This window comes from Myxine glutinosa, chromosome 2 (assembly GCF_964187855.1).
Source record: "Myxine glutinosa chromosome 2, kmMyxGlut1.1, whole genome shotgun sequence".
Taxonomy (NCBI): Eukaryota; Metazoa; Chordata; class Myxini; order Myxiniformes; family Myxinidae; genus Myxine; species Myxine glutinosa.
Window position 1 is genome coordinate 31,401,622 of NC_136262.1, and position 15,599 is coordinate 31,417,220.

The 15,599-nt window shown below is 41.9% G+C and overlaps 1 protein-coding gene across 13 annotated transcripts in view; it reads left to right on the top strand.

Annotated features, from left to right (window-relative positions):
- The window catches only part of ZNF706 (zinc finger protein 706), a 186,352-nt gene that overhangs the window by 136,394 nt on the left and 34,359 nt on the right, over positions 1-15,599 (top strand). For 11 of the 13 annotated variants that reach the window (XR_013622641.1, XR_013622642.1, XM_078773080.1 and 8 more), the window contains one exon: positions 14,252-14,617. The exons of the other annotated variants lie outside the window; for them this stretch is intronic. Coding sequence is in view for 9 of the 11 variants with exons in the window: in XM_078773080.1 (XP_078629206.1) it covers positions 14,252-14,347 (96 nt within the window). In the remaining 2 variants the exon portion in view is untranslated. Of the gene's footprint in view, positions 1-14,251; positions 14,618-15,599 lie in introns of those variants that run through there. 13 annotated transcript variants of the gene reach the window in all.

Below are 15,599 nucleotides of genomic sequence, written 5' to 3' on the forward strand. Positions count from 1 at the left end.
AATCAACCGTAATGACGACAGAGTGTTGGCCGTGACTGCAAGAGATATAGTTGCAGCCGAGGCTCATTACCATAAATCGTGCTACCGAGATTACACGCGTCCAGAGAGAAGAGAGCAACTGCAGACTCCAGAACCGAGTGAAGAAGACTACATTCAATATCAAAAGGTTGAGAAAGCATCACTAAAAACTGTGTTTGAATACATCCGGAACAATTTATTTTCAAATCCAAGGATTATTCCACTGCTCGATATCACAGCCAAGCTTGTGTCATCAATGGCGTCTGCAGGCATAAGTGAGATCACCAATTCCACCAAGAAAAATATCCGGCGCAGTATAGAGATGCAGTTCTGCGATTCACTGACTTTCTTCACAGAGAACCGTCACGTTTACCTAATGCCTGATAACCTAACCAAAACGATGTTAGCTGCTGAGTTGATCCACGTGAAATCAAAGCTGGAAACATTTGAAAAAGCCAGTAATTACAACATAATTGTCCAAGCAGCCATGTCACTGCGAGATGAAATTAAAGCCGCTCCCTTCAATGATAATTGGCCTCCTCAGCCAGCAGACCTCACTCCAGATTATGTGAAAGTTCCACCGACTCTACAGAGATTTTTTAGAATCTTACTTGGTGGAAGTGAGAACGGCTCTGCTCGCATAAATAGACTAACATGGTCGATGGCACAGGATGTCATCACTGCAGTAAGTGTTGGCACAGTGAAAACATCAAAACATGTCTTGCTTCCATGGGCTATCAAAACACTAACTGGTAATGTTGAGTTGATCAAAATCTTGAATAGACTCGGACATGGGTGTTCATACACACTCTGGAAGAGATTGACACAGCACTCTGTATTGACAAAATAGCAAGTGTTAACAGCGATGATGTTTCTCTTCCTTCAGATGTGCACCACTCTGTCCCGACAGTATTAGCGTTTGACAACATTGACAGGTTAGAAGAATCCCTGAGTGGAGGTGGAACATCACATAGAGTCAATGGAATCATTGTCCAACCAAAATCATTTTCGTGTATGCCCGCACAGAAAACATCTGTTGATAAACAAGAGAAGAAACGATCCATTCAATCATCGGATAAACTGCTACCAGTGTATAGTGTTGGGAAAAGAAAAGGTCCGCCAGCAATACAAACAGCTGATTTTTCTGGAACTCTTGAAGATGCAGCTTCTAAAGCACAGAGGAGAAACCACTTGTGGGTGTTGACGCGTTTGCTCGACCCACTTCATCAGAAAGTCAGCTCATGGACCGGTTTTAACATCATGACAAGGGGTCATGTGGAGGTGATGGAAGATGTTGTAGGCTATCTGCCCTCTATAAATGCACCCGCAACAGAAATGGCAACAGCGCAGGAGATTCTCTCCAATGCTTTAAAGATCATGTCTTCACTCCATCTTGAGAACATTGCAATGGTACTCGATCAAGCTCTGTTTGCTAAGACAACTGAAATAGCTTGGAAGCATCCCACCCAGTATGAAAAAATTGTGCTCATGATGGGAAATTTCCATACCATCTGTAACTTTATGTCCAGCATCGGGAAAATGTTTAAAGACGCAGGACTTCGTGACCTGTCTGTCGAATCTGGCGTAATAGCCGAGGGATCCATCAACAAGGTATTGGAAAGCAAACAGTACAACCGCTCTGTTCGTTTCCACAAGTTGACATACGAAGCATTGATGCGGCTTGCGTGGAATGGATTCCAGAATTGGTTGGAATCACATCACCCTGAAGATACTCACAAGCTGGACAACACCAACCACACACTATACAACATTAATATGAACACCTGTCATGAAACTCTTGCTGCAGCAATGGCCGACGACTCTTGCACATATATCATGGACTTGTTTGTGGCCTATCTGGATGTACTGCGTCACAGTCATGGTCAGCTAGCACAGTTTTGGATGATGTACATCGATATGGTCGAGATCTTGCTCGGGCTATTGAGAGCCGACAGAGAGGGTGACTGGACTCTCCACCTAGCTTGTATTAAACAGGTGATCCCTTGGTGCTTTGCTCTGAGCAAAGTGAACGATGCCAGATACCTCCCAGTGTACTATGCACAGATGACACAGCTTGAAAAAACCTGCCCAATGCTCTATCAGCATTTCAAGCGAGGCTACTTCTCTGTGCAGCTCAGACAAGGCAATCCATTTGGCCGAATAGCAGTCGATCAAACAACTGAGGAAACGGTCAACAAGGACACACAAACTGCAGGAGGAACACGAGGCTTTAGTCTCCAGCCAGGGGCTATATCACGCTACTATCTCACAGCAGAACATCGTGCTGCTGCTGTGAGGCGACTTCGTGAGGCAATCGGCCAGAACCAGACTCAATTCCATCATTCTGACCTCGGGAATCCTCGCATCCAGAAAGACGAATCAGATGTTAGAGCAATTGTTGGCTTACTAGAGAATGACTGGATAAATCCGTTTGGCCATGACCCTTCTGATCTTGTCAGTATCTCGACTGGAGTAGCTGCCACCCCTGAGGTTTCTAGTGACCTATTAAATGCACTGCAAAAAGGGAAGGAGGCTTACCAGACATTTCAGGAGCAGCGCCTGGAAAAAGGTGAAGGTTTCTATGACAAAATCAAAAAGCTGAACTTTAAAGCATTTGGTGAAGTCAAGAAGAAGTCTGTGAAGGGCACAAACAAGGAAATAGTTCTGAAGGCTGACAGGAGGTTGTTTGTCACCATGATACTCATTGCACAGAACCGAAAGCTTGACATGCACGACGTGTTTTGTCACCCTCTTGGGCCATTACCATGGTTGCTGGCAAATGTTGACAGCACTCTTAAGAAAACCAACAAAGCTGCGCTTGCTGAAAATCTAGAAAAGATGGTGGACCCTGCAGAAGATGTTCCCGAACCACGTGCAACACTGATTGATGCTATGGCTCTCATACAGAAACTGCATGGAGAAAATCATACTTTTGAAGAGCTGTCTAATCATATCTTTGAATCATCCTTGCATGCTGCTCAGGGAAGTGATCGTGTTGATGTGATCTGCGACGTCTACAGGGACCAGTCCATCAAATCTGCTGAACGTGTGAGCCGAGGATCACAGGAAGGCGTGACATTCAATAGAATAATACCTGGTCACAAGATAAAAAATTGGCGATGCTTGCTGGCCTGCAGTGAAACTAAAAAAAAGCTCACCAAGTTTCTGGCAGAATCGTGGCAAGAAGAAACCAAGAGGGAGAAGCTAGGTGACCAAACAATGTTCGTCACATGTGAGGAAAAATGCTTTAAGCTCACCAGAGAGAAATGCGAGGAGGTCCAGGTCCTCAGATCCAACCACGAGGAGGCTGACACTCGTTTATTTCTACATGCACAGCATGCCGCTGCAGAGAATTACCAGGCTATTGTTTTGGTGGCAGATGACACTGATGTTTTCATCATCTGTCTCGGTCTAAGCAGTGCCATCAAGAGTAAAGTTTTCCTCCGTCGTGGAACAAAAGCTCGTGTTAGAATGATTGACATCACAAAAATCGCTGCAGCATTGGGGCATGAAGTGTGCTCTGCACTGCCAGGACTTCATGCTTGGACTGGTTGTGACACTATCAGCGCTCTTGCTAGCCAAGGAAAAATGAAAGGTCTGCAAATTGTGCGGACGAATCAGATATTCCGAAATGCTTTTGTCTCTCTTGGAGCATCGTGGAACCTGACACAAGACGTTTTCAACCAAATCCAAGAGTTCACATGTCTTCTTTACTCTAAAAACACAAAGATATGTGGTGTAAACGATCTGCGCTATAATATGTTCTGTGCAAGAAAGGGCGACGTCGAATCTGGACAGCTTCCACCATGCGCAGACACACTGCTGCAGCACACACTTCGTGCAAATTACCAAGCTGCTATCTGGAGGTGAAGCCTAGAATGCTTTCCAGACATCCCCAAGCCATCAGAAGGCCATGGCTGGGAATTAAACAGTGAAGGAGAACTAATAATTCAGTGGATGACTGGCTTGCCGGCTCCAGATGTCGTTCTTAGTCTCATCTCATGCAAGTGTGCACGGAGTTGCCGCCAGTTGGACTGTTCTTGCATGATTAATGGTCTAAAGTGCACTGCTGCATGTAAACTGCAGAGTTGCACCAACATGGCACAAGAAGACGATGATTACGATGATGGTGCTGATATTGAACAGGACTCAGATGATTGCGACAGTGATTGTGATAACGTAGAGGATTAACGTCAAAAACTTGTAAACGAATTTTTATCAGTGTATATATGAAGAGTTTGGCTCCAAAACGAGATAAATCCATTTTCGAGGTTTTAAGAAAAATGGCAGAAAAGTTCAAAATTCAAAGGGAAATGTATAATATACATGTTATTATTGCCAAGAAACCCAGGATTTACGGCACTTTGGGACGAAAAAGCCCAGGGAAAGTTTGATCACTGACAATCTTTTGACAACAAAAAATCCAAAATGTTAAATTTGGCATTTATTTCATTTTGAAACCAAGCTCTTCGTATGTCACATTGGTACCGATAGGCTAAACCATTTTCAGATTTCATTCAGCATGCCATGGAGGTTAGGTTTGAAGAGGACTAAACATAGCCATTGAGTAGAACATAGAACCTTTTCTATTTCCCTACAATTTCATAGACATTGCACAAGCTGTTTTGGGTAGAGAGCAAAGCACAACGTACTGGAGGGCATATTTCCAGTTTCGCATGCCCCACACATCAATTAATAATTCATTGTATGTAAACTTGTTAACATGGGTTTAACACATACCAATAGGTGTAAGGGTCTTATCTCGGCATCAGAATTGTGAAAATGTGTGTAACCGATTTTTAAAGTAAATTTTTGCTGGACGATGTACTCATTTTCAGTAGTGCCTGAATTTCGTGACCTTGTGACCCCTGGTGACCTAATTACTGATCCAATTTACATATTAATTAATGCAATGTGTAGAGGGCTTCAAGACACACATTATGAGTTGTAATATGTTGGCCTATCTTGTGTGGTTCAAACGTTATGCCTATTTTTATTTCCCCTAACCCATAATTTTGTTTTAGAATTTGGCCGCATACAAAAAAAATAAATGGATTTTTCACCAAAAACGCGGAGGCTATGGTAATTATGACTAATATTCTCATGTCGGTAATCATTACCTTAGTCCCTGGTGTTGGGCTAGCGGCTAGGGTGCCGGCTTAGGATCCTAGGATCCTGGGTTCGAATCCCGGTCAATCGCTGAATTAACGCCAGGGGGGTTGACTCAGCCTGTCATCCTTCCGAGGTCGGCAAATTGAGTACCAGTTCACTGGTAATTCCCTGCTTGTCGTTAAAGGCGGCAAAAAGGGTTGGCGTCAGGAAGGGCATCCGGCCGTAAAACATTGCTTCAAAAAGGGGACCGAAAAAACAACAACAACCACAGTTCCCGAAAAAGGCCAACCCCCGCTTGCGGGGAAAAATGGCCTCTAAAGGTGGTTTTTTTATTTTTTATTCTCATGTCGGTAATCATTACCTTTACTGAAAATCTCGATCTATCTGCCCCAATTTGGTTTAAGCAACTTATTTAGACAACTTCTGGGAGTGACTAGTTAAAAAAAAAAAAATTTAGGCATTTTCCAAGCATTTTTAAGCAAAATTCTTGGCAAACGTGTATTAAAATGGTTAAAATAAGTATTGACATGTTCCAAATTATAAAGTGAATAACATTTGATAAGTACAAATTAAGATTTGACCATCAGAATTTACCATGCAGCAATAGTTTTGAATTACATGAATATTCCTTGAAAATGGCAGCCATTTTTTAAGATGGCGTCGGAAATGGCATTAAGATACTCATTTGAAATGTCCATCACTCATTTTCATGGACGTCAGACATTCGTGTAACTAAAAATCATAGTGGGAATTAGTCCCCAAACTTGATACTCAACTTCAAAATTTTTGGACCTGGCTCATGGACTACAGGCCGCTTCGGACAAATTAGCCCAGGTTTCTTAATACAGTAGTATCGTTTTCATAATAATAATAATAATAATATAATAAATATAATCGTAACTGCAATCCCTTTATTGTGACTGCAAAGCTACTGGATTGAAGCGGTGTATGGTTGGTTCATTGTTGACTCTAAACATAGAGAATAACCAGTGTCTCAATGCAATCTCTTCACTTCCATGGTGACAGACAGCTAAGAGACTTACAGTACTTCAAAAAAAATATTCTTACATTATTTGCTAACTGGTATCCACACCCAGGTCATACTATCCTCTTCAACTAAAGTATCAAACGAGCCCGGCTATGCAGATGTTAGACTTTCTGTCTTGTTTCATTATTAAAGACCTCCCGTGGACACTGGTACACCTCCCGTGGACACTGGTAGAATCCAATTGCTTGCGCGCCAACTGGGAAATGTGCAGTGATCTTTCACTTTTATTTATTTATTTTTTCATACTGTGCAGTGGTGTACAGACAGGTACTTTTTTGGACTTTGAGTCCTAATTGTATGGGTTTAATGGCCCCAATTAGTACCACCTTTTTGGATCGGCTAGGGGCAATGCTTCTGGAACTGCCTGGCTAGGCCTGACATTCAACTGTGGCAGGAATTGGAATTTTTATTTTAGAGTGGGGTGATAACTCACCCACTCTTCGCGAATGACATCATGAGATCTTTAATGTCTGCCAACATCCCCAGTGCTGGCAGGTAGTTCCAACAGCTTAATGTCCTTCTGATGGATGGCACATGCACATGCACATACCAACCTTTATGGGTGTGTATACATTTATGAAAATACTATTATTACCTCCACCACCGCAAGTGGACGCAGGTTTTGTTTTCACGCCTGTCTTTCTGTCTGTCTGCAGGATATCTCAAAAAGTTATGGACAGACTCAAGCAATTTGGTGGACAGATTGGGTGTGTGACAAAGAATAATTGATCAGATTTTGGTGAATATATGGATCCGACACCTTTATTTAAATTTTTAATACTTTTTTTTAATGATTCTTCACCATTGAGAGATGGGGCTAAAAACAATATTTAGCGTGACATCTCAAAATGTTGTGGCTGGTTATGACAAAACTAGGTGGATGATTTGGGTAGATGACGAGAATAAGCCGATTTACATTTTGGTTCAGGTCCTGATGTAGTTCCGGCCTATCGGTGGTATACAAAACGTAAACTATTCAGTCTGGCAGATATATATGTATGTGTATATATATATATATATATGTATATATATATATATATATATATATATATATATATATATAAAATATATAATATATATATCCTGGTGTGTACCCCGGTTTAGAATAGGTACACCGTATCGCTGCGCATCGTAAGAGGTGACTAAGGGTTGGCATCAGGAAGGGCATCCGGCCATAAAAACATTGCCTCAAACAGGGAACCATGATTGTCATGGGGCCCGCAAGGCTAACCCCCACTCTAGCGGGGAAAAAATGGCCTTAAAACGATCATTCATTATATATATATATATATATATATATATATATATATATATATATATATATATATATATATATACACAAAGAATTAAGTTAAGCACCCCCCCCCCCCGTTTTTTTACAACCTCGCACATTACAAGTTTGTTGTCGTCAAAACAGTGTAATATACCCATGATATTGCTATATTTTCTGGAGAAGTGATATTATGGTCACATAAAAACATAACAATCATGCCGTTTTCAATATTTTATTCTGAATAATTTAAGGTGAAATTTTTTGGGAATTTTAGGAATATTTTCACCTCAATTTAAGTATGGAGCTATAGGTCCATCACGGACAGTGTGGATGACGTTTATGTTTTCTAACGTACAGTCATTGTTCTGAGAAGACCTCTAGCGATCTTTGCGTCAATAACGTGTGTAGGACCCACGTGATCGGATCACTGACTCAACCAATCACTTTTTTTCACTTTGATCACTCACTTTCATCAATGGATAATTGCTAATGTCATACCAATCATTATTTGATCTCACATACCTTAGAATATATGCCAATGTATACATATACACAAAGAATATATATTAGGGGGTGCTTACCTTAATTCGTTGTGTAGGGGTGCTTAACTTAATTCTTTGTGTATATATCTATATTATAATAGCCGTAGATGATTCTGTCTGTCTGTCTGTCTATCTGTTGGGTGTCTGTCCGGGGTGTGGCTTACTCGGTTTGCAGAGTAGCTCCACCCATAGCTCCACCCATTCTGGGAGTGGCTATAAACAAATATCCACCATTTTATTAACTCGCATAGCTTTGAGTCCTGTTTTGTAGGCCCGTGGTGTCTTGCTCTCCCCCAGTTTTATTTCAAATCAAATTCGATAAATCATTTCATTTTTCACAGTCGCTAACATAGTTTTAGACTCGGTTGAAAAAAAACGGGAAGAAAATCCGATGAAAGTTGCCGTTTATAGAACGAAATGAATTCTCAAAGGCCTGTAACTTCAAGGCCATTGAGTCTCTCTCACGCCTTTATCTAACTTTATCTAACTCACCATATGATTTCATTTTTATCGATGGTTTTACTTTTAGACTCGGTGTCAGCAATAATTGAGAACAATCCACACACGCGGGAAAATGCAGAGATATATTTTTTAAAATCGCGTCATGGTGTATCATACACCGCCCAACATGACACCGCCGGCAATGTGTCGATATATATTAAAAATTCGCTTTTGCTTTTCCGTTATGATATATTACTATTTCGTTTGATGATAGTCGTCACAAAAACGTCAACAATGATGCCGACATATATTTCTTCGTTTTTATTTCATTCAACATATTAGCCGGAAGTAAAATATGTTTCAGGAAATTACCGAGATATTTCTTCGTTTTTTTTATTAGTTATGTGCGCATACACTTTAAATAGGTTTATTTGAAATCTTTAATTTTCCACAAACATTCCACACACGCGGGAAAATGCAGAGATATATTTTTTAAAATCACGTCATGGTGTATCATACACCGCCCAACATGACACCGACGGCAATGTGTCGATATCTATTTTAAATTCGATATATCACTTCATTTTTCACAGTCGCTAACATAGTTTTAGACTCGGTTGAAAAAAAACGAGAAGAAAATCCGATGAAAGTTGCCGTTTATAGAACGAAATGAATTCTCAAATGCCTGTAACTTCAAGGCCATTGAGTCTCTCTCACGCCTTTATCTCCAATCTAACTCACCATATGATTTCATTTTTATCGATGGTTTTAGAGTCGGTGTCAGCAATAATTGAGAACATTCCACACACGCGGGAAAATGCAGATATATTTTTTAAAATCGCGTCATGGTGTATCATACACCGCCTAACATGACACCGACGGCAACGTGTCGATACATATTAAAAATTCGATATATCATTTCATTTTTCACAGTCGCTAACATAGTTTTCGACTCGGTTGAAAAAAAACGGGAAGGAAATCCAATGAAAGTTGCCGTTTATAGAACGAAATGAATTCTCAAACGCCTGTAACTTCAACTTCAAGGCCATTGAGTCTCTCTCACGCCTTTATCTCCAATCTAACTCACCATATGATTTCATTTTTATCGATGGTTTTGGACTCGGTGTCAGCAATAATTGAGAACATTCCACACACGCGGGAAAATGCAGAGATATATTTTTAAAAATCGCGTCATGGTGTATCATACACCGCCCAACATGACACCGACGGCAACGTGTCGATATATATTAAAAATTCGCTTTTGCTTTTCCGTTAAGATATATTACTTTTTCGTTTGATGACAGTCGTCACAAAAACGTCAACAATGATGCCGACATATATTTCTTCGTTTTTATTTAATTCAACATTATTAGCCGGAAGTAAAATATGTTTCAGGAAATTACCGAGAGATATTTCTTCGTTTTTTTAAATTAGTTATGTGCGAATACACTTTAAATAGGTTTATTTGAAATCTTTAATTTTACACAATATAATTTACTTGCCATTTATCATTTGATGATTACGAGACAAATTCCTCTTGAGGATCGTGACAATTCATGCGCTGCGTGGAAACTTCTATTTCCAAAATGAATGAGACGATCGATGAAGAACGCAGACTTGAACAGGATGCAGCAAGAAAACGAATGAGACGGGCGAACGAGTCCATCGACGAACGTCAATGCAAACTTGCGGGGTCACCCGTGGGAATCCCACGGGCATGGATGTGTGTGACATTTCGACATATTGAGTTAGATGCTGCACATTCATTTTTACAAAATGGTTACTGGCAAGTCATCAGATCCAGAAATGGTGTAAAAACCACCGTTTAGAGGCCATTTTTCCCCGCAAAGCGGGGGTTGGCCTTTTCGGGGACCGTGGTAGTTGTTGTTTTTTTGTCCCCTTTTTGAAGCAATGTTTTACGGCCGGATGCCCTTCCTGACGCCAACCCTTTTTGCCGCCTTCAACGACAAACAGGGAATTACCAGTGAACTGGTACTCAATTAGCCGACCTCGGAAGGATGACAGGCTGAGTCAACCCCCCTGGCATTAATTCGGCGATCGACCGAGATTCGAACCCAGGATCCTAAGCCGGCACCCTAGCCGCTAGCCCAACACCAGAAATGGTGTCATGAACACAATTTATTTACGCACAAGCACAAAAGCAAGACGGGCCGATTTCCGATTCCGACGGGCGAGACGGGCCGATTTCCGATTCCGACGGGCCGATTTGGAGCAAGAAAAAGAACGAGACGGGAGAAAAAGGAGAGAAACGAGACGGGGAAAGCCGATTGGAGAGGCGAGTGAGGCGCGATTGGAGAGGAGTGTGAGGCGCGATTGGAGAGGAGTGTGAGGCACGATTGGAGAGGAGTGTGAGGCGTGATTGGAGAGGAGTGTGAGGCACGATTGGAGAGGAGTGATTGGAGGGGAGTGTGAGGCACGATTGGAGAGGAGTGTGAGGCGCGATTGGAGAGGAGTGTGAGGCGCGATTGGAGAGGAGTGTGAGGCGCGATTGGAGAGGAGTGTGAGGCGCGATTGGAGAGGCGTGTGAAGGATTGGAGAGGAGAGGAGTGTGAGGGATTGGAGAGGTGAGGGATTGGAAAGGAGAGGGATGTGAGGGTTTGGAGAGGAGAGGAGTGCTAGGTGGAGAGAGGAGAGTGTCAGGTGGAGACAGGAGAGTGTCAGGTGGAGACAGGAGAGTGTCAGGTGGAGAGGAGTGAGGGGTCACATATTATGTGAAATAACTAAATTCGCACCATTTCTGGATCTGATGACTTGCCAGTAACCATTTTGTAAAAATGAATGTGCAGCATATAACTCAATATGTCGAAATGTCACACACATCCATGCCCGTGGGATTCCCACGGGTGACCCCGCTAGTATATATTATAATAGCCGTAGATGATTCTGTCTGTCTGTTGGGTGTCTGTCCGGGGTGTGGCTTACTCGGTTTGCAGAGTAGCTCCACCCATTCTGGGAGAGGCTTCGCTTCATATAAACAAATATCCACCATTTTATTAACTCGCATAGCTTTGAGGCCTATTTTGTCGGCCCGTGGTGTCTTGCTCTCTCTCCCAGTTTTATTTCAAATCAAATTCGATATATCATTTTATTTTTCACAGTCGCTAACATAGTTTTAGACTCGGTTGAAAAAAAACGGGAAGAAAATCCGATGAAAGTTGCCGTTTATAGAACGAAATGAATTCTCAAAGGCCTGTAACTTCAAGGCCATTGAGTCTCTCTCATGCCTTTATCTCCAATCTAACTCACCATCTGATTTCATTTTTATCGATGGTTTTGGACTCGGTGTCAGCAACGCGGGAAAATGCAGAGATATGTTTTTAAAAATACACCATATCACCGCCCACCACCCAACCGCCAACAACCGCCCAATATGTATCATACACCGCCCAACATGTATCGTAAACCGCCCAACATGACAGACGGCAACATGTCGACATTATCGCTTTTTCTTTAAACCGAGTGAGCCGAACCGAATAAACCGAGTGAATTCACCGAGCGAATTTCATCCAATTCCACCGAGTTTCATGAAATTACCGAGAGATATTTCTTCGTTTTTATTTTATTAGTTACCAGCAGAAGTACCCAGCGTTGCCGGGCGGGGGAGGGGGGGAAGGGCACGTACACTTTAAACATGTATATACATGTGGGATATATACGTGTGTGTGTGTGTGTGTGTGTGTGTGTGTGTGTGTGTGTGTGTGTGTATATGTGTGTGTGTATATATGTGTGTGTGTGTGTGTGGGGAGATGTATATATGTGTATAATGTGCGTATATGTGGATACATATGTGTATACATATTTGCATATGTGTATGTGTGTGTGTGTGTGTGCATGTGTGTCGATGTACATGTGTGTGTGTGTGTATATGTAAACATGGGCCGGTGTGTGTGTAAAGTGTGAGGAGGTATTGGAGAGGAAAATCCAGAGATATATATTTTTAAATCGCGCCATGATGATAAACGAAAATACACCGCCTAAAATAACAGTGGACATATATTTAAAATTCGTCACACACATCCATGCCCGTGGGATTCCCACGGGTGACCCCGCTCTAAATTTTAAAAACTTTCTTCTGATATTTGTGATTTATTTCAAACAAACTGTATTTCCCATCTACACGGGCATGTATTCCTATTAACGTCATGTAAAGTACATAAATTGTGTGGATTACATCATTTGTGGATGTGATCAATTGCCAGTAACCATTTTATATAACTGAATGTGCAGGTGCAGCATCTAACTCAATATGTCGAAATGTCACACACATCATGCCCATTGGATGCCCACGGGTGACCCCGCTAGTATATCTATATATATATATATATCTATATATATATTGTGCAGCGTCTGTCCTGTCCTGGGTTGTCACTGAACTACTTTCTCAAACTTTTGTGAAATCGTACCAAACTTCTGGAATGCACATATCTCCCGTCGGTATGTCCTAAGGGTATTTTCTTTGAAAAATTTCCAATTTTTTTTTTTTTTGGGGGGATGTTTTTTTTTTTTTTTCAACTTCAATTGTATCGATGCTTGGTGAGGCGAGCGTAGCGAGCCGAGCCAAGCTAGTAATATATATATATATGCTCTGCCGAGTGCCGTAGTCTTTATTATTTTTATGGTATTGCTTTGGAGTGGGCAGTTATTTTGCTAGACTTTGACTGTTTAAAATGAGCCTGCTAATGTTTTGTTTTGCCTCTTGTGCAGTTAAATCTATTTTATTTAGATTCTGATTAGTTATAATTTCTCGCCCCATTTAAATGCCTCACGAAAGGTTACATGAATTTTGTGGTGATATCCATGCCCAAAACAAAAAGGTAAAGATCATTGTGGACCAACTCGATGATTTAGGCTTTCTAAGCTCTGCTCAGCTTATACAACAAGCTGGTTTGCATGTCGAATATTTTCTTATTTGAAAAGGTTGGCACATTTTACACTATCTCATTGACATATGTGTATTAAGGTTACTGGAGTTGCATTCCAATGTGTTGGCAGGTAATTGTATCATGGTTTGCTTGTGCCTTTTAAATCGCTCTCTGCTTGCACTGACCAGATTTAAATACTGCTGGGTGGACGGTCCTTGCTTTTGGTATTAGCTATTTAGCTGGAACCGATGACACAACTGAAGAACGCTCCGAGCGGTGTATAATTTGCATGAATTGATGCCTAACTGGATGCTGTCATTCCTTTTCCCATGGTTATCAAACTTGGAATTATCACCAATTTAATCCTCCCAGGGATCCCAATTTAACCAAAACTTTGACGTGGGAATGAAACACCAGGTCTCTTTGGAAATACTTCATTAATTTATTGATACACAAGATGCCACAAAATTCCGGACATAAGGATAGACACAATGCAATTAAGCTAACTTGACAAAGAATTAACCTCTTGCGATGGACCCACACATAAACCGTTATGCATACCGAACTGGGCAAGCGAAAGAGGTTGCATGGGGATAGAAAGCTCCAGGCTGTTGCAAATATAGCTGCCCCGAGGAAGAACAGCAGGAGAGTGTGCTTTGAGGGAATGCAGGCCCTCCTCCCCCCCCCCCCCCCCCCCACCCCAATATGAGGCTAACTAATGACTAGCCACAGAGGGTCTCTTCAAGAGGGGTCCATCAAACATTCGTAGTTGAAAAAAAGTTTTTAAAAACTGTTTGAATATAAAAGGTGGTTAAAGCCTTACAACTATTGACTATCCCCTCCCTCACTCCTTGTAAACATGACATTTTAATCTCCCTTCGATTTCTCCAACCTCCATCACAGCATTATTCCTCTTGTTCCGTCTCCATTTCAGGCACAAATGCCAGACCCGAAGACTTATCGGCAGCACTTTGAAAGCAAACATCCGAAGGTTCCCCTACCATCTGATTTAGCTGAGGTTCAGGCCTAGCCGTTGCATCTCTGAGGTTGCTCATGACGCGATTCATTTCTCCCACATCCTCCGCCAAATACCTTTCTAATTTTGCAGCAGATGCCACTGATAATATATTAAAATGGGTTTTCATTTTGCTTTGGTTTACAGGTTCCCAGTAACTTAGTGTTGCCTTATTGCTCTGAAAACGAAAACAGAACTTTGTCACAGCCATATTAATTTTTATGGAATATTGTGCGGTTTTATTCTGATGACTGGTTTTTCTAATAAAGTGTGCTTGCATTTGAAGCTTTGTTTTCTGGAATTGTATTGAGCTCATTCGAACGAAGGTTTGGATTTGCCTGTTGTTACGGGGTCCTCCCCTATCCCCTGGGCTCGGTAAACCTCCGAACCCCGAGAGGGTCCCGGCAGAAAGATATGTTATCCTTGGTTGAAATCAATCAAATCAATAATGAAACCACACCAAGGGTTATGAACAAACAATAATCTATCTATAATGCCAGTAATCTCTGTGTGTATGTATGTCTGTATGTCTGTGACCGCTGTTTCTCGACAACCACGGGTCGATATACTTTAAACTTGCCAGGTATATTGCTGGGGACCCGAGGATGTGCCTTTTCAAGGTTTCATATTAATCGGACAAGTAGTTACCGAGCTATGTCCAAAAAACGATTCAACCAATCAGAGAGCAGCGAGCTATCACGTGTGCCGAACGTGCCAAACAGACTCTGCCTCGGACGGCACATTTGAGAGCGTATTCATTTATTTCACGTTGGCAAACTATGTTGGCGTTCAACTATGTTTTAAAACTAATTAAAACTAATTTGCGATTCTTTCGCTTTCCTGCGCGTTTGTGCACGCTATGGCGATTTCTTTACCAAACTCCGCAAGCCGTTCGCTTTGGACCAAACCATTTCATGTAAATAGAGGGGGGGATTGTCACCGTACTCGCAAGCCGTTCGCTTTGGACCAAACCATTTCATGTAAATAGAGGGGGGGGGGGGGGGATTGTCACCGTACTCGCAAGCCGTTCGCTTTGGACCAAACCCATTTCATGTAAATAGAGGGGGGGGGGGGGGGGGGGGGGGGGTGGGGGGGGGGGGGGGGGGGGGGGGATTGTCACCGTACTCGCAAGCCGTTCGCTTTGGCTTTGCGAATGGACCAAACCATTTCATGTAAATAGAGGGGGGGGATATAATTTTACATATATATATATAGTACGGGCATGCCCTAGTATATTATAATCACACCGGAATCACGACACAAATAA